The sequence below is a fragment of the Silurus aristotelis genome (genome assembly GCF_946808225.1).
Source record: "Silurus aristotelis genome assembly, chromosome: 5".
NCBI classification, from domain to species: Eukaryota; Metazoa; Chordata; class Actinopteri; order Siluriformes; family Siluridae; genus Silurus; species Silurus aristotelis.
In genome coordinates this window covers 9,689,623-9,715,225 of record NC_139578.1, presented here as the reverse complement: position 1 = coordinate 9,715,225, position 25,603 = coordinate 9,689,623, and the positions used below count along the sequence as shown (strand labels likewise).

At 38.8% G+C, this 25,603-nt stretch overlaps 2 protein-coding genes across 2 annotated transcripts; one reads left to right on the top strand and one right to left on the bottom strand.

Annotated features, from left to right (window-relative positions):
• Positions 1-16,818, top strand: ncf2 (neutrophil cytosolic factor 2). Its single transcript, XM_083542025.1, has 14 exons — positions 1-228; positions 420-502; positions 759-867; positions 1,688-1,822; positions 2,753-2,860; positions 2,964-3,023; positions 3,805-3,848; positions 3,939-4,080; positions 5,115-5,180; positions 5,476-5,577; positions 5,727-5,878; positions 7,664-7,775; positions 15,715-15,823; positions 15,907-16,818. Exons 1-14 carry the CDS (start codon positions 55-57, stop codon positions 15,987-15,989), a joined length of 1,479 nt encoding a protein of 492 aa, XP_083398151.1. The 5' UTR covers positions 1-54; the 3' UTR covers positions 15,990-16,818.
• Positions 16,751-24,748, bottom strand: dph2 (diphthamide biosynthesis 2). Its single transcript, XM_083542023.1, has 7 exons — positions 24,628-24,748; positions 22,775-22,959; positions 22,522-22,634; positions 22,216-22,436; positions 19,846-20,523; positions 18,007-18,201; positions 16,751-17,320 (listed from the first exon to the last, which is right to left on the bottom strand). Exons 2-7 carry the CDS (start codon positions 22,925-22,927, stop codon positions 17,136-17,138), a joined length of 1,545 nt encoding a protein of 514 aa, XP_083398149.1. The 5' UTR covers positions 22,928-22,959; positions 24,628-24,748; the 3' UTR covers positions 16,751-17,135.
• Between the last annotated feature and the right edge of the window lie 855 nt (positions 24,749-25,603).

The window sequence follows — 25,603 nt, the reverse complement described above, 5'->3', positions numbered from 1 at the left end:
ATTAAAAAAGGGAAGAGCGGTTTTTAGTAAGGTTTTAGCTGCAGCTGAGGAAACATGTCCTACGTGAACACTCTGCGTCAGTGGGATGAAGCCATGGTTTGTGTTGAGACAAAAGACATAGTCTCTGCTCTCAGGATATTGCTGGAAATCGAGGAGAAGACATCGAAAATCAACTTTAACATCGGATGCCTTTATTTAAACAAGAATGAACTGGATGCTGCTGAGAAGGTAAAGAGACTTCTGTCAATGAGTATGTTAATGGATATGGGGATGAGTGAAAATGTCAAGTCTTAGTGAGTCTTATGGTATATTGTGGTAGTTAATTATCAAATTTTGTGTTTAGTTAGAAAACATCGACATGAAAAAAAGGAAGTAAGAGTTGTTTCAGTCTGTTATGTGGAAACTTCTCTGTTTTGAAGGCATTTGACGCGAGCATCGGCAAAGACCAACATCTGGCCGTTGCTTTTTTTCAGCGGGGAATTACATTTTTCAAAAAAGAAAGGTGAGACTTCTAATCATTAATCAACAACTAAATAAAAGTGACACACTGTATCTTTACTGTAATTACAGAGGAAAGTTGCATAATGTCTACAACATTGCAGTGTCAGGAAAACGAATGTTGTAAACCCCTTCCTTCTTCTTCTTCTTCTTCTTCTTCTTCTTCTTCTTCTTCTTCTTCTTCTTCTTTTAACCTAGGCCTTCTTACTTTCACTACACTAAGAAGAAAGTATCCGCTAAATATCTTTATATCTTTTAAGGTTTGAAGAGTCACTCATGGATTTCCAGCAAGCTTTTAAGGAACTCAGAGGGAATCAACTGATAGACTACAAACCTCTCGGACTGATGTATAAACTTTATGCTTGTGAGGTGTGTTAATAGTTTTATTAGACACTTGCAGATATTTTAGATATGGAAAATAGTTGGAGACAAAAATTGCTATTACTCCAAAATAGACATTTCAAATAGATAGATAGATAGATAGATAGATAGATAGATAGATAGATAGATAGATAGATAGATAGATAGATAGATAGATAGATAGATAGGTGCATATAAATATGTTGTATATGTACAGCATGTAATATGTTTACACACACACACACACACATATATATATATATATATATATATATATATATATATATATATATATATATATATATATATATATATATACATATAGATATAGATATAGATAGATAGATATAGATAGATAGATATAGATACACATAAATAAAATAGTGCAGATGTATGTAAGGCACAATATGTAAATTTATTGTGATATAATAAACTGATTTATGAGGTGGGAAGCTGAAATAGAAGGAAGCTTGGTGTATATATTATTATTGTGCACAGTGCTGCAGGTTGTGTGTTTAAAACCCTTCAATTTATAGCTATGTGATATAACGAGGTTCTATTTCTCTAATGAGCTGCTTTAGATAAAATCACCTGAAATGTAAGTGATGATCTTGATACACTTCAAAGGAATACAGAGATAGAGAAAGAAAGAGAGAAAGAGAGGAGGAATATCTGTGATACCAGTCTATACCGTATATAATATCTATTTCATACTATATGAAAAAAGCTTTGCTTAGATGTGTAAGCAAATGAACCTGTTTCTCTTTCATCATTATCTTGTGATTTCTAAGTATTAGCTAAGAGTGTTTTATTGCTTCTGCACATTTAGGTGCTGCACAATATTGGACTTGTCTACGCACAGATGGGGAAATGGGAGAATGCTCAGGAAAACCTGCTTTCTGCTCTTAATCTCCGTACAGAATCCAAATTAAGCCACATCGACAAGGCTCTGGAGTCTATTCTGGTCAGTTTTTATAACACCATCCATGTTATAATACACTCACAAATGTGAAATGAATAGGGTTTTTTTAATCCATTGTATAGTTGGACCACTAAAATAAAAAGTTATTGCTTAATACTAATGAACAAGAAATAATAATAAATGTTTTTGAAACATCCTGACACTGATATATAATAATAAAAAAGACAAATACAGCAGGTATACTGCTATAATACATGTCCAAGCACATGTTGGAAAGTTTCTTTTTTAATTTCCGTTGTTATATTTTACAGAACCTGTGAAAATAGATTATGATTTCAACACTTATATTACCCCGTTAGTTTAGATCACAAGTGGAACAGCTATGCATCTAATTTTCCGAGATATTTTACAAAATACACTTTTCTCATTTTGCCAATGAGACACAGCAGTGCTATAACAAATATGCATCAATAGAAAATGGCATTCAGAGTATTATTTATGTTTTTTTTTTCTTTTCAAAAAAGTCTATAATCTTATACCTACTTGATACTGCTTTGCTAGCTTAGCCAGCTAGCAAGATTAGTCTGAAAACACAAGGACAATTGAAGTTGGATGATGATGTTGATGGATGTTGCTTCAGGTGCCAGAATTCATAAAGCAAAGTCCGCTCATTCATGTTGTGAATCCTAATATTTGCTTTTTTACTTTAATGTTAGTGCAGAAACATAAAAAAGTCACCTAACTGCTGTCACACAACACATTTAAATGTTCATAGTTTAGTTTTCATGATTGGTCAGTTAAAGGAAAGAGGAAATTAGTAAGTAATTTAATTTAAGTTTGTAATCTAGCGTACCAGTGTACCATTTTCAATTGCTTAAGCTGACTTTCTCAATGTGATACTGTGCAATAGTGTGTGGTTTAGAGGAATATGTATTTATAAGTAACTGCGTTCTTGCTTATCCATGCATGCAGAAGCAGAAGCTCTTTCCCCTGGTGGTGATTCGACCGGAGCTAATGTTCAAACCCAATAAGCACTATGTGGCAGAGCTGGAGAAAAAGGACTACCTTGGAAAAGCCAAGGTACCCGGCCATCACCATAGCATAGAATGATATAAACAGTGATGCTAAAATAATGTTGGTAGATGGAACTAATGTTAAATGTATGGATGCTTTGTCCACACAGGTTATATCCTCTGTGGTTGCTGCTGATACTTTCTCTGGTTTTGCTCCTCTACAGCCTCAAGTGAGTCAGCATTTTCTTCTCATTCATTACAGACACCACTGTTCTCAAAAAAATTAAGCAAACATGACAAACATAACTAGAAATACACTCACAGACTACTTTGTACACTATATTAATACTAGGTAGGGCTTTCTGTTTGCTTTCAAAACAGCCTTAATTCTTCGTGGCATGAGTTCCACAAGATATATAAAACATAAAAGTTATTTTCCATACAATACGATACACAATTCCTGCAATCTCCTGTTCTACCTCCTCTTTAAAATGCTTTAATGGTTTAAAATCCGATAACTGGAGAGGCCATTAAACAACATTGAAGTAAATGTCATTAACATGAAACCAGTCTGAGACAACTTTTGATTTGTAGCATGGTGTATTATGCTACCAGTAGCCTTTAGAAAATGGATCGATTGTGGCCAGGAAGAGATACTACACATGCAAATATGCAAAACCATGTGGCAATGACTGTTTTGACTGAGTGGCATTTTGTAGGCCCTAGAAATCATTCCCAAAGGCATTACAGCCTGGACTTTGGACACAAGGCATGTTGGATGCATGAATTCATGCTGATAGCACCAGATTCTGATCCTCCCATCTGTGTCCTTCTGAAGAACTCAAGATCCATCCAACCAGGCTTCCATTCTTCACTTGTTCAGTTTTAGTAAGCCTGTGCTTATTGCAGCCTCCACTTTCTGTTTTTGGCAACAGAAGCAGGGGTTTTACCCCATGCATTCTTAATCCAAATCGAATTAATATAAAACATTTTTCCATTTACGTTGGATAGGTTGAAGATGTGCCGTCTACACCCAAGGCACCGGAAGTAATGAGGTAAACCTAATGCATGCACTCTATTCCCAATGTAGGCCAACCTCAGACATTTGGAGTGTTATTTATAGTTTTTGAACCTGTGAACTACAGAGTTCTTGAAGGTGAACCACACACTGTTCTGTACGAGTTCATTCCCGAGACCACAGAAGAACTGGCTGTTTTACCAGGCAACATCGTCTTCGTGCTACAGAGAGGGACTGACAACTGGGCATCTGTTATTTTCAACGAAAGGGTGCGTTTAAAGTCTTCCAGAAATGCATGAAAATATTGTTTAAAGAAATCTAGACACCCTTTTATCAATCTCACAGAAAATTAGAAGCATCACGCTGTTGAAAATATTTGTATTAAAAGTTTGCCCTAGATGAGGACACTTTACAGTATAAAGTATTATATGAATGTCTTTTTTCAAAATGACAGCCATAGGTTACATACAATGAATTCCAGATTCACCGAATGGTTTTCTATCGAGACCTTATTTTTTACTTTTAAATCAGCAACATATTTATTGTACATCCTTCAATTATGTATTTGGGTGAAAGATTCTATTAATATTTATAATTCAGGAAATAAAGAATTGAATCTGCTTTCCATATACATTATACATCCACCAGGCATAACATTATGACCACCTGCCTAATAATGTGTTGGTCCCCCTTTTGCTGCTAAAACAGTACTGATCCATCAAGCATCAACAGCATTACCTTTTTTTAGCAATTTAATCTACAGTTCATCTGTTGGATCGGACCACACGGGTAAGACTTCTCTCACCACGTGTATCAATGAACGGTGGCTGCGCATGACCCTGTCGCTGGTTCACCATTGTTCCTTTCTTAGAGCACTTTTGATAGATTCTGACCACTGCAGACCGGGAAACACCCCACAAGAGCTGCAGTTTTGGAGATGTTCTGACCCAGTCGTCTAGCCATCACAATTTGCCCTCATCCCCTTTGCTCAAATCCTTACGCCTATTTTTCCACTTCTTACACTTCAGCTTTGAGAACAAAATGTTCACTAGCTAACTAATACAGTATATTCCACGTATTAACAGGTGCCATGGTAATTCACTGTACCGGTCATAATGTTATACCTGGTTGGTGTATTATACAATGTGTAAACAGCACAATGTTATACCGCAGACCATTGTCTACCAACCAATTACTGTACAATCTAAAGTTTTTCTTGCTTTCTTAAAATTTTATTTTTTTTTACTAAATGTGTAGGCATAATGTATTCATTACTCACATCTGATTATGTTCTGATTTCCAGAGAGGGTTGGTTCCATATAATTTCCTGGAGCCTTTGGATATTACAGTAGCCACAAAAATGGTGCAGGTAAAGTCCTCTATTTTTGAAAATGTATAAAAAAAATTAAATTAATGTCACATTAAAAAATTAAAAATATTCCTAAGAAACATTACCCAGGAATAAAAAATACTGATGAAGCATGTTTAGTTATAAGAAGAAAATTGACATGCCAGTAATCGTTTACTGATTTATTCATTTTTTTATTAAATATATCCGAAGTCCACACATTTACGACGTTTTATTGATCCGAATTGCATACTCACTTTGCAGCTATTTCTTTATTTTAAAGTCTAAAAAAGCAATAAGAGCCCCTTCTTTGCAGATCGCACCATCCAGCAGCAATGAAGACATACCCGCCCCACCCAGAAGAGAGGCACCCAGTAAACCTTTGGGTAAAGCTGGTCAGAAGACCACCATGACGGAGGTACTATATACCACATCCACACAGTCCTCCCACCCCACACAAACAGACACACAAATACAGCATTCAAACATTGTATATTAACTCCTCAATATATCTGTTATAATTGATCTGACAATTAGCTTTGTTCTGTATTATCTACTTCACCCTAGACTAAAGCTGCAGTTGATTCCTCAAAATGCATTGTGAAAGTACACTTCCTGTTTACCATATCAGTCTGCATTGCACCAGGACAGCCATATGATACCGTCCTCAAGATCATCAGCACTAAACTCAAGCAACCTGCTTCTACACTCACTCTGAGGTACCTACAATCATATACATCTCTCGGACAGATAATATAACCTCTACTGATTCTAACATTTACAGTGGGTACGGAAAGTATTCAGACCCCCTTAAATTTTTCACTCTTTTTTATTTTGCAGCCATTTGCTAAAATCATTTAAGTTCATTTCTTTTCCTCATTAATGTACACATAGCACCCCATACTGACAGAAAAACACAGAATTGTTGACACTGTTGCAGATTTATTAAAAAAGAAAAACTAAAATATCACATGGTCCTAAGTATTCAGACCCTTTGCTCAGTATTTAGTAGAAGCCCCCTTTTGATCTAATACAGCCAGGAGTCTTTTTGGGAAGGCTGCCACAAGTTTTTCACACCTGGATTCAGGGATCCTCTGCCATTCCTCCTTGCAGATCCTCTCCAGTTCTGTCAAGTTGGACGGTAAACGTTGGTGGACAGCTATTTTTAGGTCTCTCCAGAGATGCTCAATTGGGTTTAAGTCATTGCTCTGGCTGGGCCATTTAAGAACAGTCACGGAGTTGTTGTGAAGCCACTCCTTCGTTATTTTAGCTGTGTGCTTAGGGTCATTGTCTTGTTGGAAGGTAAACCTTCAGCCCAGTCTGAGGTCCAAAGCACTCTGGAGAAGGTTTTCGTCCAGGATATCCCTGTGCTTGGCCGCATTCATCTTTCCCTTGATTGCAACCAGTCGTCCTGTCCCTGCAGCTGAAAAACACCCCCACAGCATGATGCTGCCACCACCATGCTTCATTGTTGAGACTGTACTGGACAGGTGATGAGCAGTGCCTGGTTTTCTCCACACATACCGCTTAGAATTAAGGCCAAAAAGTTCTATCTTGGTCTCATCAGACCAGAGAATCTTATTTCTCACCATCTTGGAGAACTCTATGCGGGTTTTTCATGTGTCCTGCACTGAGGAGAGGCTTCCGTCGGGCCACTCTGCCATAAAGCCCCGACTTGTGGAGGGCTGCAGTGATGGTTGACTTTCTACAACTTTCTCCCATCTCCCGACTGCATCTCTGGAGCTCAGCCATAGTGATCTTTGGGTTCTTCTTTACCTCTCTCACCAAGGCTCTTCTCCCCCGATAGCTCAGTTTGGCCGGTTGGCCAGCTCTAGGAAGGGTTCTGGTCGTCCCAAACGTCTTCCATTTGAGGATTATGGAGGCCACTGTGCTCTTAGGAACCTTAAGTGCAGCAAAAAAAATTTTGGAACCTTGGCCAGATCTGTGCCTTGCCACAATTCTGTCTCTGAGCTCTTCAGGCAGTTCCTTTGACCTTAATGATTCTCATTTGCTCTGACATGCATTGTGATCTGTAAGGTCTTATATAAACAGGTGTGTGGCTTTCCTAATCAAGTCCAATCAGTATAATCAAAAATTTCTGGACTCAAATGAAGGTGTAGAACCATCTCAAGGATGATCAGAAGAAATGGAGAGCACCTGAGTTAAATATTTGAGTGTCACAGCAAAGGGTCTGAATACTTAGGACCATGTGATATTTCAGTTTTTCTTTTTTAATAAATCTGCAAAAAGGTCAACAATTCTGTGTTTTTCTGTCAGTATGGGGTGCTATGTGTACATTCATGAGGAAAAAAAATGAACTTAAATGATTTTAGCAAATGGCTGCAATATAACAAAAAGTGAAAAATTTAAGGGGGTCTGAAAACTTTCCGTACCCACTGTATATTACAAACCTTTCAAACCAGTTAAACTTCGATATATGAGCCGAAAAGAGCATGACAGCAACATTGCTTTAAATATAATAATTTGTCAATATCACCCGCCAGTTATTTTAAGCCTGGATCTACTGAGAAAGCAACAGTTAACGAGACGGAGATGGAGGTGGTGTGGGGCTACATGAGCAACAATCGCCTCACATTGTGGTGTTCAGCCACTAGGGTATGACAATTTAAATTCTCTTGAAATAAACACATCCTAACCATCAGGTCCCACAATAATAACACCTCATTTTTTAATTTTATGTTTGTATTTGAGTTATCTTTTTTGTAAAGCAAGGCTTTATTTTAAAGTAAGGTTATTTTTCTTGTGAAATTACAATAACTTCATACATTTGACTGCAAAAAATGTGTAAACCAAACTCAACATCAGAGGTGACAAAAGTATACATATTCTTTACTTAAGTAGAAGTACAGATACTCATGTTTTAAAATACTCGGGTAAAAGTGGAAGTACTGATTATACTTTCTTACTCAAGTGAAAGTAAAGAAGTCTTGGCTCTGACATGTAATTAAGTAAAAAGTAGTTATTACTTCCACCTGTTTTAGCTGTTAACTGGACCTCACATCATATAAGATAGATAGGTATGTAGGTATGTAGGTAGGTAGGTAGGTAGGTTAGTAGGTAGGTAGGTAGGTAGATAGGTAGATAGATAGATAGATAGATAGATAGATAGATAGATAGATAGATAGATAGATAGATAGATAGATAGATAGATAGATAGATAGATAGATAGATAGATAGTATGAACCCTCCAAAAAAGCACACATGCTTTTCAGCAGCGGTCGCTTAGTGGTTTAAGGCTTGTGCCTCATCTAAACATGCTTCCCAATCTGATCTCTTCCATGGTTCAGTGGGTTAAGGCTGGTGCCTCACTGAAGTCCTAGAATTAACACTCTACACACACTCATCTCAGCCCATTCCACCATCATTTATTTATTACTGTTTATACTCTACCGTACTACACTGTTTACATGCTGTGTTTTGCACCTTTGGCTCTATTATACTGTTTACATGCTGTTTTTTGCACCTTTACTGTATCTTATTACACCACAATGTGTCTCTTTGTCTTTGTCTCTGTCTTTCCTGCTTATTTACATGTCTAACAAAGTTTTGAGTTGTGAAGTAATGCCATTAGTGATCTATGATGAAAGACCTCCCTGTTTTGATTCTTACCTCTAGTTTCATATTGAACATTATAAGAAGTTTTTAAAAACAGAACAATGAAAGATCATTAAAATTGGTTGCTGGCAAATCATTGTATATCAGTGGTGAAGGTGTTGGAGATGTGGTTCTTGTACCTGAGTCACTTCTCATAGACTTCGAGTTACTGAGAGAATGTACAGGAAGGAGAAGTTTTGACCCACTACCATCATGATCTAAGAGAAAACACTGGTCTCCTAACTATAGAAAAGCCAAGAGTCCAATAAGCAAAGGCTTGTTTGCCTCGCCTGTGTTGGTGTAATGGTCAGTGAAGTGGTCGCTGCTATCTGACTCACCCGGTTCGATTCCTACCGATTAGCTTTCCTTTAACTTGTTTAAAAAGTTAAAAAAAAAGAACCAAAAAAGGTCCTAAAAATCAGGTTCTTGCAGGAGATCCTGTGGCTCAATTGAAAGAGCTTTACCTCTGGGTTGAGAGGTTGCCGGTTCAAACCCCGGCCAGGGTTCAAAGTTAAGAGTGTGCAAGGTGTCAGAAATGGCTGCGTGGAAGGTTGGCTGTGGATTTGGATTCGGAGGGTGTATCCTAAAGCAGGGGGGCAATATCCGGGCATCTGCCCCCCCAATGTCTGAGAAGCTGAAAACAGGGGGTTATGAAGCAGAAACGTCCAAAAAAGTATCGACTTAGTTTTGCATATATAGGGAAAAATTCTGCCAAAAACCTATCACCCTCACTTTTTCTGAGGCTGTGAAGCAGCAGGTCTTCCCAACCTTTGTTCACAGTCAACCACTCCATTGCTCACCACACACAGCTTACCCAGTGTGGGGACAAGCCAGATTTGAACCAGCAACCTCTGAGCTCAGAGGCAAGGCTTTTATCACAAAGCCATCAAGTCCCACAACAAACCTTCTTTTTTTGGGGGGTTTATCCTTCGTTTCATGCTTCAAAGCAAGAAATTCAGACCAGACAGAAACACAGAGAGCAGGATTCGAACCATGAACCCCACCAACAGCGAAATACCAGTCTTAACCCACTGAACCATCCGGAAGGACCGGCTGCGACGATTGTTTAGAGCAGGTTTATCTTTTCTTTCAAACCATCAACACAAGAATATAATGCTAAAGACATATATGAAGCAAATCCATATCATATGAAGATGTAGGAATCAGGAATTTAACCTTCCTCATGACTAGCAGACAGAAAGCCAGATTTGAACCCTGACCACCAACATTAGCAAAGTACCAGCCTTAACCCACTAAGCCATTAGAAATAAAAAGGATGGGAAGCTTGATTAGAGCAGGTCTATCATTTTTTTCAAACCATCAACACAAGAATTTAACGCTAAAGAAAGATGTAGGAAGCAAATACAGATGTAAGTAGCACAAGTTGAACCCACATTGTAACTAGCAGGAAGAAAGCAGGATTCGAACCATGATTCCCACCACCAGCGAGATACCAACCTTAACCCATTGAACCATTGGTAAGGACAGGCTAGGAAGCTTGTTTAGAACAGGTCTATCTTTCTTTTCAACCCATTAAAAAAATATATATATCGCTAAAGAAAGATGTAGGAAGTGAATCCTGATCGTGACTAGCAGGCAGAAAGCAGGATTCGAACCCTGAACCCCACCAAAAGCAAGCAACCTGAGTTAACCTACTGAACCATCAGGGAAGACAAGCTAGTAAGTTTGTTTGGAGCAGGTCTATCTACCTTTAAACCATCAACACAAGAATATAAAGCTAAAGAAAGATTTAGGAAGCAGGAACATAACCTACATCGCAACTAGCAGGCAGAAAGCAGGACTCAAACCCTGATCCGCAATATCAAGTCATGTCAAGTCAAGTCAAGAGGCTTTTATTGTCATTTCTACTATACACAGTGGTACACAGTACACAGTAAAAACGAGACAACGCTCCTCCGGAACCCTGGAGCTACACTAAACAACAACAAGCTACATAAAGTGCATCGAGTGCAACCTGGTGAGAACAGTGCAGACAAAAAACTTGATATTGAGGATCAGGGTTTGAGTCCTGCTTTCTGCCTGCTAGTTGCGATGTAGGTTATGTTCCTGCTTCCTAAATCTTTCTTTAGCTTTATATTCTTGTGTTGATGGTTTAAAGGTAGATAGACCTGCTCCAAACAAACTTACTAGCTTGTCTTCCCTGATGGTTCAGTGGGTTAAATCAGGTTGCTTGCTTTTGGTGGGGTTCAGGGTTCGAATCCTGCTTTCTGCCTGCTAGTCACGATCAGGATTCACTTCCTACATCTTTCTTTAGCGATATATATATTTTTTAATGGGTTGAAAAGAAAGATAGACCTGCTCTAAACAAGCTTCCTAGCCTGTCCTTACCAATGGTTCAATGGGTTAAGGTTGGTATCTCGCTGGTGGTGGGAATCATGGTTCGAATCCTGCTTTCTTCCTGCTAGTTACAATGTAGTTTCAACTTGTGCTACTTACATCTGTATTCGCTTCCTACATCTTTCTTTAGCGTTAAATTCTTGTGTTGATGGTTTGAAAAAAATGATAGACCTGCTCTACTCAAGCTTCCCATCCTTTTTATTTCTAATGGCTTAGTGGGTTAAGGCTGGTACTTTGCTAATGTTGGTGGTCAGGGTTCAAATCTGGCTTTCTGTCTGCTAGTCATGAGGAAGGTTAAATTCCTGATTCCTACATCTTCATATGATATGGGTTTGCTTTATATATGTCTTTAGCATTATATTCTTGTGTTGATGGTTTAAAAGAAAAGATAAACCTGCTCTAAACAATCGTCGCAGCCGGTCCTTCCGGATGGTTCAGTGGGTTAAGACTGGTATTTCGCTGTTGGTGGGGTTCATGGTTCGAATCCTGCTCTCTGTGTTTCTGTCTGGTCTGAATTTCTTGCTGTGAAGCATGAAACGAAGGATAAACCCCCCAAAAAAAGAAGGTTTGTTGTGGGACTTGATGGCTTTGTGATAAAAGCCTTGCCTCTGAGCTCAGAGGTTGCTGGTTCGAATCTGGCTTGTCCCCACACTGGGTAAGCTGTGTGTGGTGAGCAATGGAGTGGTTGACTGTGAACAAAGGTTGGGAAGACCTGCTGCTTCACAGCCTCAGAAAAAGTGAGGGTGATAGGTTTTTGGCAGAATTTTTCCCTATATATGCAAAACTAAGTCGATACTTTTTTGGACGTTTCTGCTTCATAACCCCCTGTTTTCAGCTTCTCAGACATTGGGGGGGCAGATGCCCGGATATTGCCCCCCTGCTTTAGGATACACCCTCCGAATCCAAATCCACAGCCAACCTTCCACGCAGCCATTTCTGACACCTTGCACACTCTTAACTTTGAACCCTGGCCGGGGTTTGAACCGGCAACCTCTCAACCCAGAGGTAAAGCTCTTCCAATTGAGCCACAGGATCTCCTGCAAGAACCTGATTTTTAGGACCTTTTTTGGTTCTTTTTTTAAAACTTTTTAAACAATTTAAAGGAAAGCTAATCGGTAGGAATCGAACCTGGTGAGTCAGATAGCAGCGACCACTTCACTGACCATTACACCAACACAGGAGAGGCAAACAAGCCTTTGCTTATTGGACTCTTGGCTTTTCTATAGTTAGGAGACCAGTGTTTTCTCTTAGATCATGATGGTAAAGGGTCAAAACTTCTCCTTCCTGTACATTCTCTCAGTAACTCGAAGTCTATGAGAAGTGACTCAGGTACAAGAACCACATCTCCAACACCTTCACCACTGATATACAATGATTTGCCAGCAACCAATTTTAATGATCTTTCATTGTTCTGTTTTTAAAAACTTCTTATAATGTTCAATATGAAACTAGAGGTAAGAATCGAAACAGGGAAGTCTTTCATCATAGATCACTAATGGCATTACTTCACAACTCAAAACTTAATTAATTGGTTTTACATTATTTCTTATGGGATAATTACATTCGCTCTTCGACCTTTTCGCATTTTGACCGGTTTTAAGGAACGGATTAAAGTTGATAAGCGGGGTACCACTGTACATACATACATACACATATGTGTGTGTATATATATATATATATATATATATATATATATATATATATATATATATATATATATATATATATACTGTATATATACACAAAACTAATTAAAATGTTGTTACCTAATGAATGTGTCCAGGCTGAAGATCCACATATAGAACACAAGCAGAGAAAAGATGATGATGATCAGGAATGTGTCTGTTCTCAGTCATGTTTACATCACTGACTCCCTCTGTCTCATCCACATTAACCCTAAACTTCTTACTGCCTTCTGCCTGCTGATTCTTAGCTCCATAAACTAGTCTACATCTGTGGTGAGTGAGAGACAGGACTTTATACACCAGTGGATTGAACGCGCAATGACAGGAAATCGGTTGTTTGACTAAAATTGCACGCAGGGGAAAAAAAAATAATAATAATTTCACCAAATCAATGTATTAAAACTAAAGTAACAAGGCTGTTTTGAAAATGTAAGAAGTAAAAAGTACAGATATTTGTGTAAAAATGTAATGAGTAAAAGTAAAAAGTTGTCTGAAAAATAAATAGTGGAGTAAAGTATTGATACCGAAAAAATCTACTTAAGTACAGTAACGAGGTATTTGTACTCCGTTACTTCCCACCTCTGCTCAACATGGAGCATAAAGATAAAATATTCTTGTAAATGTTTTAAAGTAATTATGGTGCTTTAAATGACAAATCATTAGGACACACACGTGTGTGTGTGTGTGTGTGTGTGTGCGCATACATTATATATATATATATATATATACAGTGAGGAAAATAAGTATTTGAACACCCTGCTATTTTGCAAGTTCTCCCACTTAGAAATCATGGAGGGGTCTGAAATTGTCATCGTAGGTGCATGTCCACTGTGAGAGACATAATCCAAAAAAAAAAAAATCCAGAAATCACAATATATGATTTTTTAACTATTTATTTGTATGATACAGCTACAAATAAGTATTTAAACACCTGAGAAAGTCAATGTTAATATTTGGTACAGTAACCTTTGTTTGCAGTTACAGAGGTCAAACGTTTCCTGTAGTTTTACACCAGGTTTGCACACACTGCAGGAGGGATTTTGGCCCACTCCTCCACACAAATCTTCTCTAGATCAGTCAGGTTTCTGGCCTATCGCTGAGAAACACAAAGTTTAAGCTCCCTCCAAAGATTCTCTATTGGGTTTAGGTCTGGAGACTGGCTAGGCCACGCCAGAACCATGATATGCTTCTTACAGAGCCACTCCTTGGTTATTCTGGCTGTGTGGTTCGGGTCATTGTCATGTTGGAAGACCCAGCCTCGACCCATCTTCAATGCTCTAACTGAGGGAAGGAGGTTGTTCCCCAAAATCTCGCAATACATGGCCCCGGTCATCCTCTCCTTAATACAGTGCAGTCGCCCTGTCCCATGTGCAGAAAAACACCCCAAAAGCATGATGCTACCACCCCCATGCTTCACAGTAGGGATGGTGTTCTTGGGATGGTACTCATCATTCTTCTTCCTCCAAACACGTTTAGTGGAATTCTGACCCAAAAGTTCTATTTTGGTCTCATCTGACCACATGAATTTCTCCCATGACTCCTCTGGATCATCCAAATAGTCATTGGCAAACTTAAGACGTGCCTGGACATGTGCTGGTTTAAGCAGGGGGAACCTTCCGTGCCATGCATGATTTCAAACCATGTCTTAGTGTATTACCAACAGTAACCTTGGAAACGGTGGTCCCAGCTCTTTTCAGGTCATTGACCAGCTCCTCCCGTGTAGTTCTGGGCTGATTTCTCACCTTCCTTAGGATCATTGAGACCCCACGAGGTGAGATCTTGCATGGAGCCCCAGTCTGAGGGAGATTGACAGTCATGTTTAGCTTCTTCCATTTTCTAATGATCGCTCCAACAGGGGACCTTTTTTCACCAAGCTGCTTGGCAATTTCCCCGTAGCCCTTTCCCGCCTTGTGGAGGTGTACAATTTTGTCTCCAGTGTCTTTGGACAGCTCTTTGGTCTTGGCCATGTTAGTAGTTGGATTCTTACTGATTGTATGGGGTGGACAGGTGTCTTTATGCAGCTAACGACCTCAAACAGGTGCATCTAATTTAGGATAATAAATGTAGTGGAGGTGGACATTTTAAAGGCAGACTAACAGGTCTTTGAGGGTCAGAATTCAAGCTGATAGACAGGTGTTCAAATACTTATTTGCAGCTGTATCATACAAATAAATAGTTTAAAAATCATATATTGTGATTTCTGAATTTTATTTTTTAGATTATGTCTCTCACAGTGGACATGCACCTACGATGACAATTTCAGACCCCTCCATGATTTCTAAGTGGGAGAACGTGCAAAATAGCAGGGTGTTCAAATACTTATTTTCCTCACTGTATATAATATATATATAAGTAGTGGGACCCGTGACCTTTCCTGCTATATGTGGTTCTTCTCCAAACTGTTACCACAGAGCCCGAGGCACACAATTATATAGGATGTATTTTGATGTGGTATAATAAGTTTTTGCATTCACTTGAATTCGGAAACCCAAACCAGTTCCAGAATGGCAATGCATAAAGCAAACCACATGAAGATATGGTTTACATGGTTTGGAGAGGAAGATCTTAAATAGCCTGATATAAAGTTCGGATCTCAACCCTACTGGGACACCTTTGGGATTGATATGAACTCTGACTGCACCCCAGGCCTCCTCATCTCACCTACATCAGTACCTGACTTTACTAACACCCTTGTGGCTGACAAACACAAATGTCCACAAACACTACAAAATCTAGTGGAACATCTTCCTAGAAGAGTGGAGGGACTTTATAAAAAGCGAATTGGGTCTAAATGTTGAAAGCAACGCTCAAAAAGCACATACAGTACTCATAAGAGGTGTCTGAAAACTTTTGCCATTTATTGTACCTGTGTTTTTGGTAATCACTCCATGTTTTAGGATAATAGTGTATCTCAGGAGAAAGTGGTGGCTCTCTACTCTTACGAGGCATCCACACCTGAAGATCTGGAATTTGCTCAAGGTGACATCATCACTATCCTGTCTAAAGGTAAGAAATTGAGACTGGCTATAATTAATAATTTAAAGATCAACAAATGAAGCACTCACGATGGTGTTTATTTTTTATTTCAGTGAACGACGAGTGGCTTGAGGGCGAGTGCAACGGAAAGAGTGGCATCTTCCCATCATCGTTTGTTGTAAAACATGAAGATTAAATAGTAGATGGACGCAGGTCTGACTAACAAAATAACTAAATCTCAACGCTAAAGATTATTGGAATATTTAAAGTGCCACTTAAAGACCCAGTTTAATGCTAAAGCCCAGTTTTAAAATGGGCGAGTGTCTGTCTACACGCTTCATTTTCTGAACATATTTAAGCTGTTGGGAATGACCTGTTTACAAAGGTTTTGCCATTCATTTGCAAATAAATCACTTTTTAAAACACACCAAAGAACCTTGCATAATCGAGATCCACCTATAATTAATTTACTGTAAACCTTTCGTTTGGATTAAAAATGACTGGCAGAGGTGCCGCTATGGAGAATTAATTAAAAACTTAGGACCAATTAGAGTACAGAATCCGACAGCATTGTGGTATAATGATGTTCAACTGCTTTGAATATTGTGTATTTGTCTCTTGACTCCACTGTCTCATCCAGTGCAAACCCTATCAGTGCCATAACCATGCGTGGTGAAGAATCCAAAGATTCGTTATTGGCTCTTCTCTGTGTGCAGGAGGGAAAGCCTCATTTCCTTCTGATTAGAGCAACATTAACCAATCATGGGAGTCTGTCTGTACATGGAAGCATAATAAGGCCATTAACTTTTTGAAGAAATGTGGCAGCTTCATGTTTTACAGGAAGCATAACCCTCAACCGTTACCCGACTGGTAAAAAAAAAAGCGCAAACCCATATGGTTACAAGCTGTAAAGTCATGAGGCACTGCAGAGAACTGAGACAGAAATATACAATATCCTCAACTTTCAACATTGTCTTTAATGTAATGTTTCAATTATTCATTTCAATTACAACCTCCAAACAATGGATTTAGTTTGGGGTTTTTTCCGCTTTGTTCTTAATTTGTTTCCTCTCGAACAAATGATTGTGATTTGGCCACATCACTTAAGAAGCAATACAACCTGCTCACCAGCATTTTCCCTTCTGGCTTACTGTATATAACCAGGTCCTTTCTGGAATATTTTAGAGGTTTTAAAATTACTTTTTGTCTATATGGAAATTAATTCTGACGGTCACATAAGCACAAACATGGAATATTACGCTCGCATCCAGTGAGCACATAAAACATCTCTCACAGGCTTTACATCAAAAATGTCGCAGCAGTGATGATTTTTTGTTCACTTCTAGACTCCAGACTGTTTTCTGTAGTTTAGATTTTTATGGTCAGGGCAAGCACTGTCTTTACTCTCCGTTCCCTCCTCCTCATAAGCAATAGCGATACCGCGTTTTCCTTCCACAGCTTTAACTACTGGCGCTTCCCCCAGCTTGCGCTCCAACCCCTGCCAGCTCCGGCCTGAGAGAAAAGATGCTGTGAACAGAGAATGCAATCATTTATAATAAAGAATAGATTAATAGATAAATGTGTGGAAGAAAAAAAGAACAGCATTATTCCCTTTACTACAAGATGTGAATCGGACTTACAAAAACAAAACAACATCTAATATGCTTAAAAAAATGTGGGATTGGATGTGTAAAGTTATTCCAATCTACAACTGGGAAAAAAAAAAAGATTTCATGTTTAATATTGACGACTTCGCACCCTGGAGTGGCGTGTATAAAAAATTAAAATCCCGACTTTATGTTTAAAGCATCCGTAATGCTGACTTGTCAGATTTGTTCAGAATCGAGACCACCGGTCCGGACTTTCAGAATCTGGACGTCTGTCGGGTTTTATTCAGTTCATCATTATAGGATGATACAAGACCAAAGATACTATGAGAATTGCCGACATTTTCAACATTGGTTACGACGTAACGTTTAGTATTTAAACGTTTGCTGTAAAACAATGAGGTTTAATGGATCACCCTTATCGGACACATTTCATCGTGCTTATGAGAAAGGGTGGATTCATTTCGTCATCACTGCTTAATGCTTATAATGTTCCTACACTAAAGTGAAAAGAAAAAAAAAAGAAAAAATACAAAATCGAAAACTGTGAAACAAGTGGAAGTGGAAAAGTATGAAAGTATCTCTGCAGTTAAAATAGCTCTTTACCGGCAGCATTGGTGTTGGCCATGGTTAGAGTCTGATTCCTGACCACAACTGAAGACGAGGATGATGAACCATCTGTTGGCTCAGGGGAGGATCGTAAACAGGAAGAGCGCAGTGCTCCAGTGATCAGCGACACATCTGTTGTGTCATCATTAGTGGAGTGATCTGACTCGGGAAAATCCACATGACTGCTTCCTCCTGTTAGACATTTGATAATGAGTTATTAAAATCAAGCCATTGTGCAATAAAAAGCTATTCGGGCATGACGCACATCAACAATAGTAACTAAATGAGTGAGACTGATCAGTGATTAACAAAGGTGATCTTATATTGATCTGCTGAGGCGAGCATCTAAGCCAGCTTAGTTTAACACTCAACACTAATGGAAAATGGCACTAAAAAAGATTAACCAGAATAACAGATTAACCAGAAACCATTAATAGATAGTGTTCTCTTTGTTTGGAGGCCACTCTCTGCAGCTGGGGATGGTTTCTCATCAACTCTTTGGGTGGTTTCATTAAAATCCCGGAGTAAGAACGGGAGCTCAACAGTCTGCTACATTGACTCAGGACTACAGTTTGCTTCTGATCATCAGCACTGCACCCCGCAACATCGTATATCTGCAATAAAAGGACATTCGGTGCAACCCAGATGAGGATGGGTTCCCTCTTGAGTCTGGTTCCTCTCAAAGTTTCTTCCTTATGCCATCTCGGGGAGTTTTTCGGGACTTATAAAGAACATTTTCATTTTTTTATCACCATATTATCTGTGTAAAGCTGCTTCGAGACAATTTTCATTGTTAATAGCACTATACAAATAAAAATGAATTGAATTAATATACACAAATACAGATAGAGTTCCTGGTTAAGCTACACAAAATCAAATATGGCAGTGTTTTACCTTTTCTAATTTACACAAACAAACAAACAAATACATTCTATCATCTGCAAGATATGCCAAAATAACCATTTGTTTCCCAAAGCAGCAGCTAAGCAACACATACCCTTGCGTTTTATATATTGTTAATAATAATGCTAATAAAAATACTTTTGTTTATATATATATATATATATATATATATATATATATATATATATATATATATATATATATATATATACACACACACATACACTGTATATATATATGTATATATATATATATATATATATATATATATATATATATATATATATATATATATATATATATATATATATATAATGATAAGGCAGTAAAACAATAGACTGACATATAAATTAATAAATAAAATGAAAAACTAGTCTATTGCTTGCTTTAGATTTAGTTATTGGGTTGGTGCACATGTCACTGCAAGATCACTGGCTTCTATTCCAAGTTTAGAACTAAGCTTCTGTCCATCCAAACAGGCTAAAAAGCTAAGAACATACATTTTGGATACTGGCATGCTCTTAAAGTAACTGCAGCAGCATGGTGACAGTAAATCATTCGCAGATGCTTCATTCTCCAGGACCTGTAGAAGTCATGGATACATGAAGAGCTGATACAATTGCCTATTAATTTACAGCAAAGCAAGCAGCACAAAGTGACCTTTGAAGTCTCCTGTATACGACTGGTATACAAGCACAAAAAAAAGATCAGAAGATATGCTGGCTCTGAAATTGCTTCAACAAAATTTCTCAACAAACATACTGAGCTGTGGATAAATAGTTACCTAACCAAATGTGTAGAAAAAGCACAACGCATACTGGCTTGCAATAAAAATCGTACAACATTTCCAGCAGTCATTCTCACAGGTAATAAGAGAAACACTAAATTCTGGTTTCATAGCAAAACTGAATAAAAGAAACTGAAAACACATACCAGGCAAGAGGTCTTGAAAATCCGTGATGTATTCTCCGCTCCACTCGCGATGCTTGTTGCAGGCTGTTTCCATTTCAAACGGCGTCACCACCGGCCTGTAGAACTCGCCAGAATCCAGCAACGAGTTCTCTGGACAAGCGACTAACACATACACATCAATCTCCAGGAAGTTTGCCAACTTCGGTACATTGATCTTGCCCATGGCAAACATATAGCTCTTCTTGCCAACCTTACGAATGCTTTCTTTAAGCTGCTCGATGATGTTCAAGTAATTGGCGACGCCAAGCGTGCCCACCAGGATTCCCACCACGCTGGCATCCTTGGCGCGCTCAATGGCGTAGTATCGCTTCATCAGAGCTTTGTTGATGTTGACGGATTCCGCTCGGCCTGTTGACGTGTCAGGGTTGAACGAGCAGAAGGAGCAGCGGTTCCACGTCATCATGAAGTTGGTGAGAGTAAGACCTTCATGGCCGATGTAAAACATCTTGTAATCCTCCATGTTTTTTCCCGGTTTTAGATCAAACCAACGGCCGAATTTATAAACAAACGTGTCGTCCTGACAGTCTAAGTTAGTTCTCATTTTGAAAAGTTTACAGGCATGACCATGTGAATGATCAGCTCTTAGAACAGAGAACACCACGTTGGGGTAGGTGTCACCCAAAAGCCTTTGCACATCATCTGTTGAGAAACGAACGTATGAAACATATACAGCAATGAAAGCAGTTGACTTGCATGATGGATCGACAAGCTGAACTGACAAACAGTAAAAATTCCAAACAAATCAGCACATGAAAATCGTTTTACTCGAACGCAATGAGACACTGAACAGTTTTGGATACAGGGATAAGCAGTGGGGTGTGTGTGTGGGGGTGTGTGTGTGTGTGTGGGGGTGTGTGTGTGTGTGTGTGTGTGTGTGTGTGTGTGTGTGTGTGTGTGCGCATGTAGCATTCAGCAAGTATTTCAGAATTAGTGCTAGCATGCCTCGTCTCTTAGCATGAGGATGAAATAAATGTAAATCCTATAGAGCTTTTCCACCAGGCACAGGGGTAGAAATATGGTCAATGAATCAAGATCATACAGAAAGCATTTATATCACAGAATATCATTCATGTGATATAAAATGTATCATTCGCTTCTGAATAAAAGCGTTTCCTAGCAGTGTCGTAATAACAATTACAATCCAACAAGATGTGTTTAACAGTCAAAGGAACCTGAAATACAAGACATAAGGTAATGTAGAAACCCATGTGTAAGTCTCGAGTGCCCAAGTCAGCACCTGGTGTAGACAACTTTGGTCATGCCTCGATTTAAAACCGTAAGAGACACTTTTAGTAGTAGGGCTTGTTTTATGCAATTTACTATTTTTTCTATACGTCCCATTTTTTCTGCTATTTTTTTGTGATGTATAAGTTAATTAAACATGCTAGTGGGAGTGTTGAGGATGGACAGGATTAGAAAGGAGTTTATTAGAGAGACAGCGCATGTAGGACGTTTTGGAGACAAGGTGAGGGAGGTGAGATTGAGATGGTTTGGACATGTGCAGAGGAGGGACATGGGGTGTATCGGTAGAAGAATGCTGAGGATGGAGCCACCAGGTAGGAGGAAAAGAGAAAGACCAAGGAGGAGGTTTATGGATGTGGTGAGGGAAGTTGGTTTGAAAGAGGCAGATGTAGGGAAAAGGGGGGTATGGAGACAGATGATCCGCTGTAGCGACCCCTAATGGGAGCAGCCAAAAGAAGGTCCCAAGCCCAGATAAATAGGGAGGGTTGCGTCAGGAAGGGCATCCAGAGTAAAACGTGCCAAATCAAATATGAATCTGAATTTCACGAATCAGAATTTCATACCGGATCGGTCAAGGCCCGGGTAACCAACAACCGCCACAGGTTTTCTTAGCCAACAGGGTACCGGTGGAAATTGGGCTACTGTTGGCCGAAAGAGGAGAAGGAGAGGAGGAAAACGTCTACAGAGACAGCAGGGAAAAGAGAAGTGTAGGAGAGTGGAGGATCGGGTTCGTACTTAAAATGTTGGTACTATGAATAGTAACGGGAGAGAGGTAGCTGATATGATGGAGAGGAGAAAGGTAGATATGTTGTGTGTTCAGGAGACCAAGTGGAAAGGGAGTAAAGCCAGGAACATTGGAGGTGGGTTTAAACTGTTCTTTCTTGGAGTGGATGGAAAGAGAAATGGTGTAGGGGTGATCCGAAAGCCGAAGGCGAAAGAAGAAGATAAAGAAGTCTAACAATCATGACATGCCCATTTCTGTGTTTTATTCTACACCAAATAAATGTATTTGCTCACCTTTAAGTAGCATTTAACTTTCCATTGAAAAGCAAAAATAAATATACATCTTGAGTGATTTTATTAACCTACCTATAGCATGCGAGTAGGTGACATCATACAATATGATGACATGACTCTCCTGATCAGGGTAAAGTTCCCTGAACGCTGCAGCACACTCCTGCACGTTGATGGGTCTCTTCCCAAAGACATACATAAGGGGCAGACGTCTGGACGGACTGAGACATGAGCGGCCGTAGTGCACGATGCAGTCAGCTCCGACGTGCTCAGCAGCCACTTCATCCACGCAGCAGCTGAGGAATAAAACATGTAGCGCATTAATTCTGTATGTATCAGCCATTGGAAACAATAATGAGAAACAATAAGACCGGCTTTTACCTGCCGTAGGTGGTGTCACCTAGAATATACGTCTTTGCATTGGTTTCCTTCTCCAACGCCACAGAGACTGCAACGCAATCTACAAGAAGTTCATCAGGAAACTGCAAAGCTACCTGTGGTCAAGTAGAGAACCAAGCATGCTGATTTACAGTTAAAATCTTACACTGGTTCAAAATATGCATCAATCAAAGCCCATTTTGCTTTTAATTTTTTTTTTTTTACAAAAAAAAGAGTATAGGTAAGAATATGTCACCTTTTTGTAATTGTTGCTGGTAATAAAAGCACAGGTCTCGCTGATCTGATAAAGCTCACGTATATCTTCATGCCTGCTGCTTGAATCACTAAGGTTTATGTCCACACTGCGCTGCAACACCAGCTCACTGTTACTGCTGAACACCTCCGTCATGCTGATTTAGGCAGTAAGGCTACATTCAGCACCTGGACAAAACAGAACAATGCCTTTAATTTCATATGAAAAACATGCTTACAATGTCTTCAATGAAGAATGAACCAAAATCTGGTTGTACACTTCCTGTCAAAAGTTTTGGAAACACTTTTGTTTTTAAAAACACACACAAGTCCCTTTTTGTTTTTATGCAACAAACCAGCCAATTAAATGGACCGTGAATGACAAAAGAGTGGACGGATGAGTCCAAATTTGACAGTTTAGCACACTGCCTCACACCCACAGTCAAACATGGAGGTCAAAGCTAAACGGATTGGGAAGACTTATTCCAGGTGAAAGAATCAACCATTATGGCTTCCATTCCATATTTCAACGTCATGCAATTTCATCTGCGGCTAATTGGAACCAATTTTACCATATAAGACGCTGACCCAAACATACATCCAAGCTTTGTAAGCATTATTTATTTGTCGGCTTTAGCGTTTTCTATTATAAAATGGCCTTCCCTGTCACTGCACCTAAATCCTATTAAAATATCCAACTAGTGAAAAAAAAAACGTTGCCAAGTTTTATAAGAGGCACAGCAAAGTATTTTATTTTTCATATCTATACGTAGTTTGTTGCATAGAAGGACCCTGTCGTGTTTTTGAAAAACCGTGGTACAGAAAGGTGATACACAAAAAAATAAGTAAAAAGAAATTGTGAAATCACACTACAGTGAATTTCAAAAGTATTCAGACCCCTACATTTTGTCACGATACTAAAATGCTTTTAAGTTGGGTTTTTTTCCACATTAGTTTGCATTAGATACTGCATTATATTTCAGCAAGGACTGAAGCATTACACTGAGATTAGCATTCAGACCCATTGTTATGATATTTGAAATGTAGCTCAGGGGCTTCCTATTTCTCTGCATCAGCATTGATATGTTCCCACACGTGCGTGATACAAAATATTTTAAGATAAATCTCTAATTTTGTTTTTATGTGTTTGCATTGAGGAGACAATTCGGCCTGGTCTCAGAGCCATAAAGCCCAGATTGGTGAAGTGTGGAAGTGATGGAAGACCTTGTGATTTTCTCCACACATGGTCTCCATAATACATAAAACTCAAACAGATTAAACACTGGGTTCTTGTTCACCTCTTTTACCACATGGGCCTTAATAAATGTTTAAGATTATCTCAAATCTGGTTTTAATTTATTTTTTATTATATATTATATATATATTTATATATTTTATTATATGGGGTATGAAGTGTAAATTGGTGTGTAAAAAGAATGAAGGAGTCTGAATGCCCTTCACATACACCTACAGATAAACATAGTAAAGTTGACATTTGACATACTAGTTAAGGTCTATTTAATAAAAAAAAAAAAAAAAAAAAAAAAAAAAAAAAAAAAAAACGTGCACATAAACTATTGATGACGCCAAGTTTATTATGTAATTTCTGCATTTTTGTATTACATTAAAGCCTTTCTCTTAAAGAAAGGGTTATTTTCAAAAATCTGTCTCTTTAAGCATGTTAAACCACACAGAACAGCCCTGAATGAGAACTCATCGCACATGTATCTATTAGCGTTAGCATGCGGTTAACATCTTTAAAAAGATTCAACTCCCAAGTAAAAACTGATAAACACATGACAACACGTGAAACTCAGCGTGTTGCAAAAAAATACTGCATAAGTTTGTTGTACATACTAAAAAATAAAAGCTCGCAGTCCACGTGAAAACAGCCAAACTTCCTGGAAGTGGTCTTCTTCTTGAACAGCACGACTCCAGCACACTACTGCCCCCTAGGCTCAGCTGCGCCTCAGAACACGCGCTGCTTACGGGATTTCATTAGTTTCTAATGGGGACCAGATTTACAGGAACAACGGCCCTTGAGACTCTGGGGGGAAAACTGTTTACGTCGCAGACATTCAAACTACATCACATACACACATACACACACACACACACACACACACACACATTACTAGGTGGATGTCCTGCATCATTAATAAACAAGCTTCAGTTAGTTCAGAATGCGGCAGCAAGAGTTCTTACAAGGTCAAGAAAATATGATCATATAACCCCAATCTTATCATCCCAACACTGGCTTCCTGTTAAGTTTCAAATCCACTACAAACCACTACTTCTTACTTATAAAGCCCTAAATGGTTTGGCTCCCATGTATCTCTCCAGCCTTTTAACACGCTACAATCCGTCATGCTCCCCGAGATTGTAAAACTCTGGACTTCTAGTAGTTCCAAGAATAGCAAAGTCCAGTAAAGGCGGTAGAGCATTTTCATATTTAGCTCCTAAACTATGGAACAGTCATCCTGACAGTGTTCGGGGCTCAGACAAACTCTCCCAGTTTAAGTGTAGATTAAAAACATATCTTTTTAGCAAAGCCTACACATAACACGTCTCACATCATAACCTTGTGCTCCAGAACATATGATCACATGGACATTATCAACTTGTGCTGTTAATATCATGAACAGCAGCTATGCTAATTCCTCTCCACTGCTTCTCTTTCTCTCCCCATCTCGAGGTTTGGCCAGCTCCAGTCACATCCCACCTCATGAAGTTAAAGGACCTTTAAAGAAGTAGATGCCGAACTCGCAAACATCCCGTACCATCTAGAGACCTACCAGTGCCAATTGGATCCCACTACATGTGTGGAGTTTTG

Excerpts from the sequence above, each read along its gene's own strand:
- ncf2 (XM_083542025.1), top strand. The coding sequence starts at position 55 with ATGTCCTACGTGAACACTCTGCGTCAGTGGGATGAAGCCATGGTTTGT. Across the intron at positions 5,578-5,726 it reads AGAAGACCACCATGACGGAG|ACTAAAGCTGCAGTTGATTC; the intron begins GTACTATATACC and ends ACTTCACCCTAG. Across the intron at positions 5,879-7,663 it reads GCTTCTACACTCACTCTGAG|TTATTTTAAGCCTGGATCTA; the intron begins GTACCTACAATC and ends ATCACCCGCCAG.
- dph2 (XM_083542023.1), bottom strand. The coding sequence starts at position 22,927 with ATGACGGAGGTGTTCAGCAGTAACAGTGAGCTGGTGTTGCAGCGCAGT. Across the intron at positions 22,635-22,774 it reads CCAGCAACAATTACAAAAAG|GTAGCTTTGCAGTTTCCTGA; the intron begins GTGACATATTCT and ends ACTTGACCACAG. Across the intron at positions 22,437-22,521 it reads GGTGACACCACCTACGGCAG|CTGCTGCGTGGATGAAGTGG; the intron begins GTAAAAGCCGGT and ends TTTATTCCTCAG.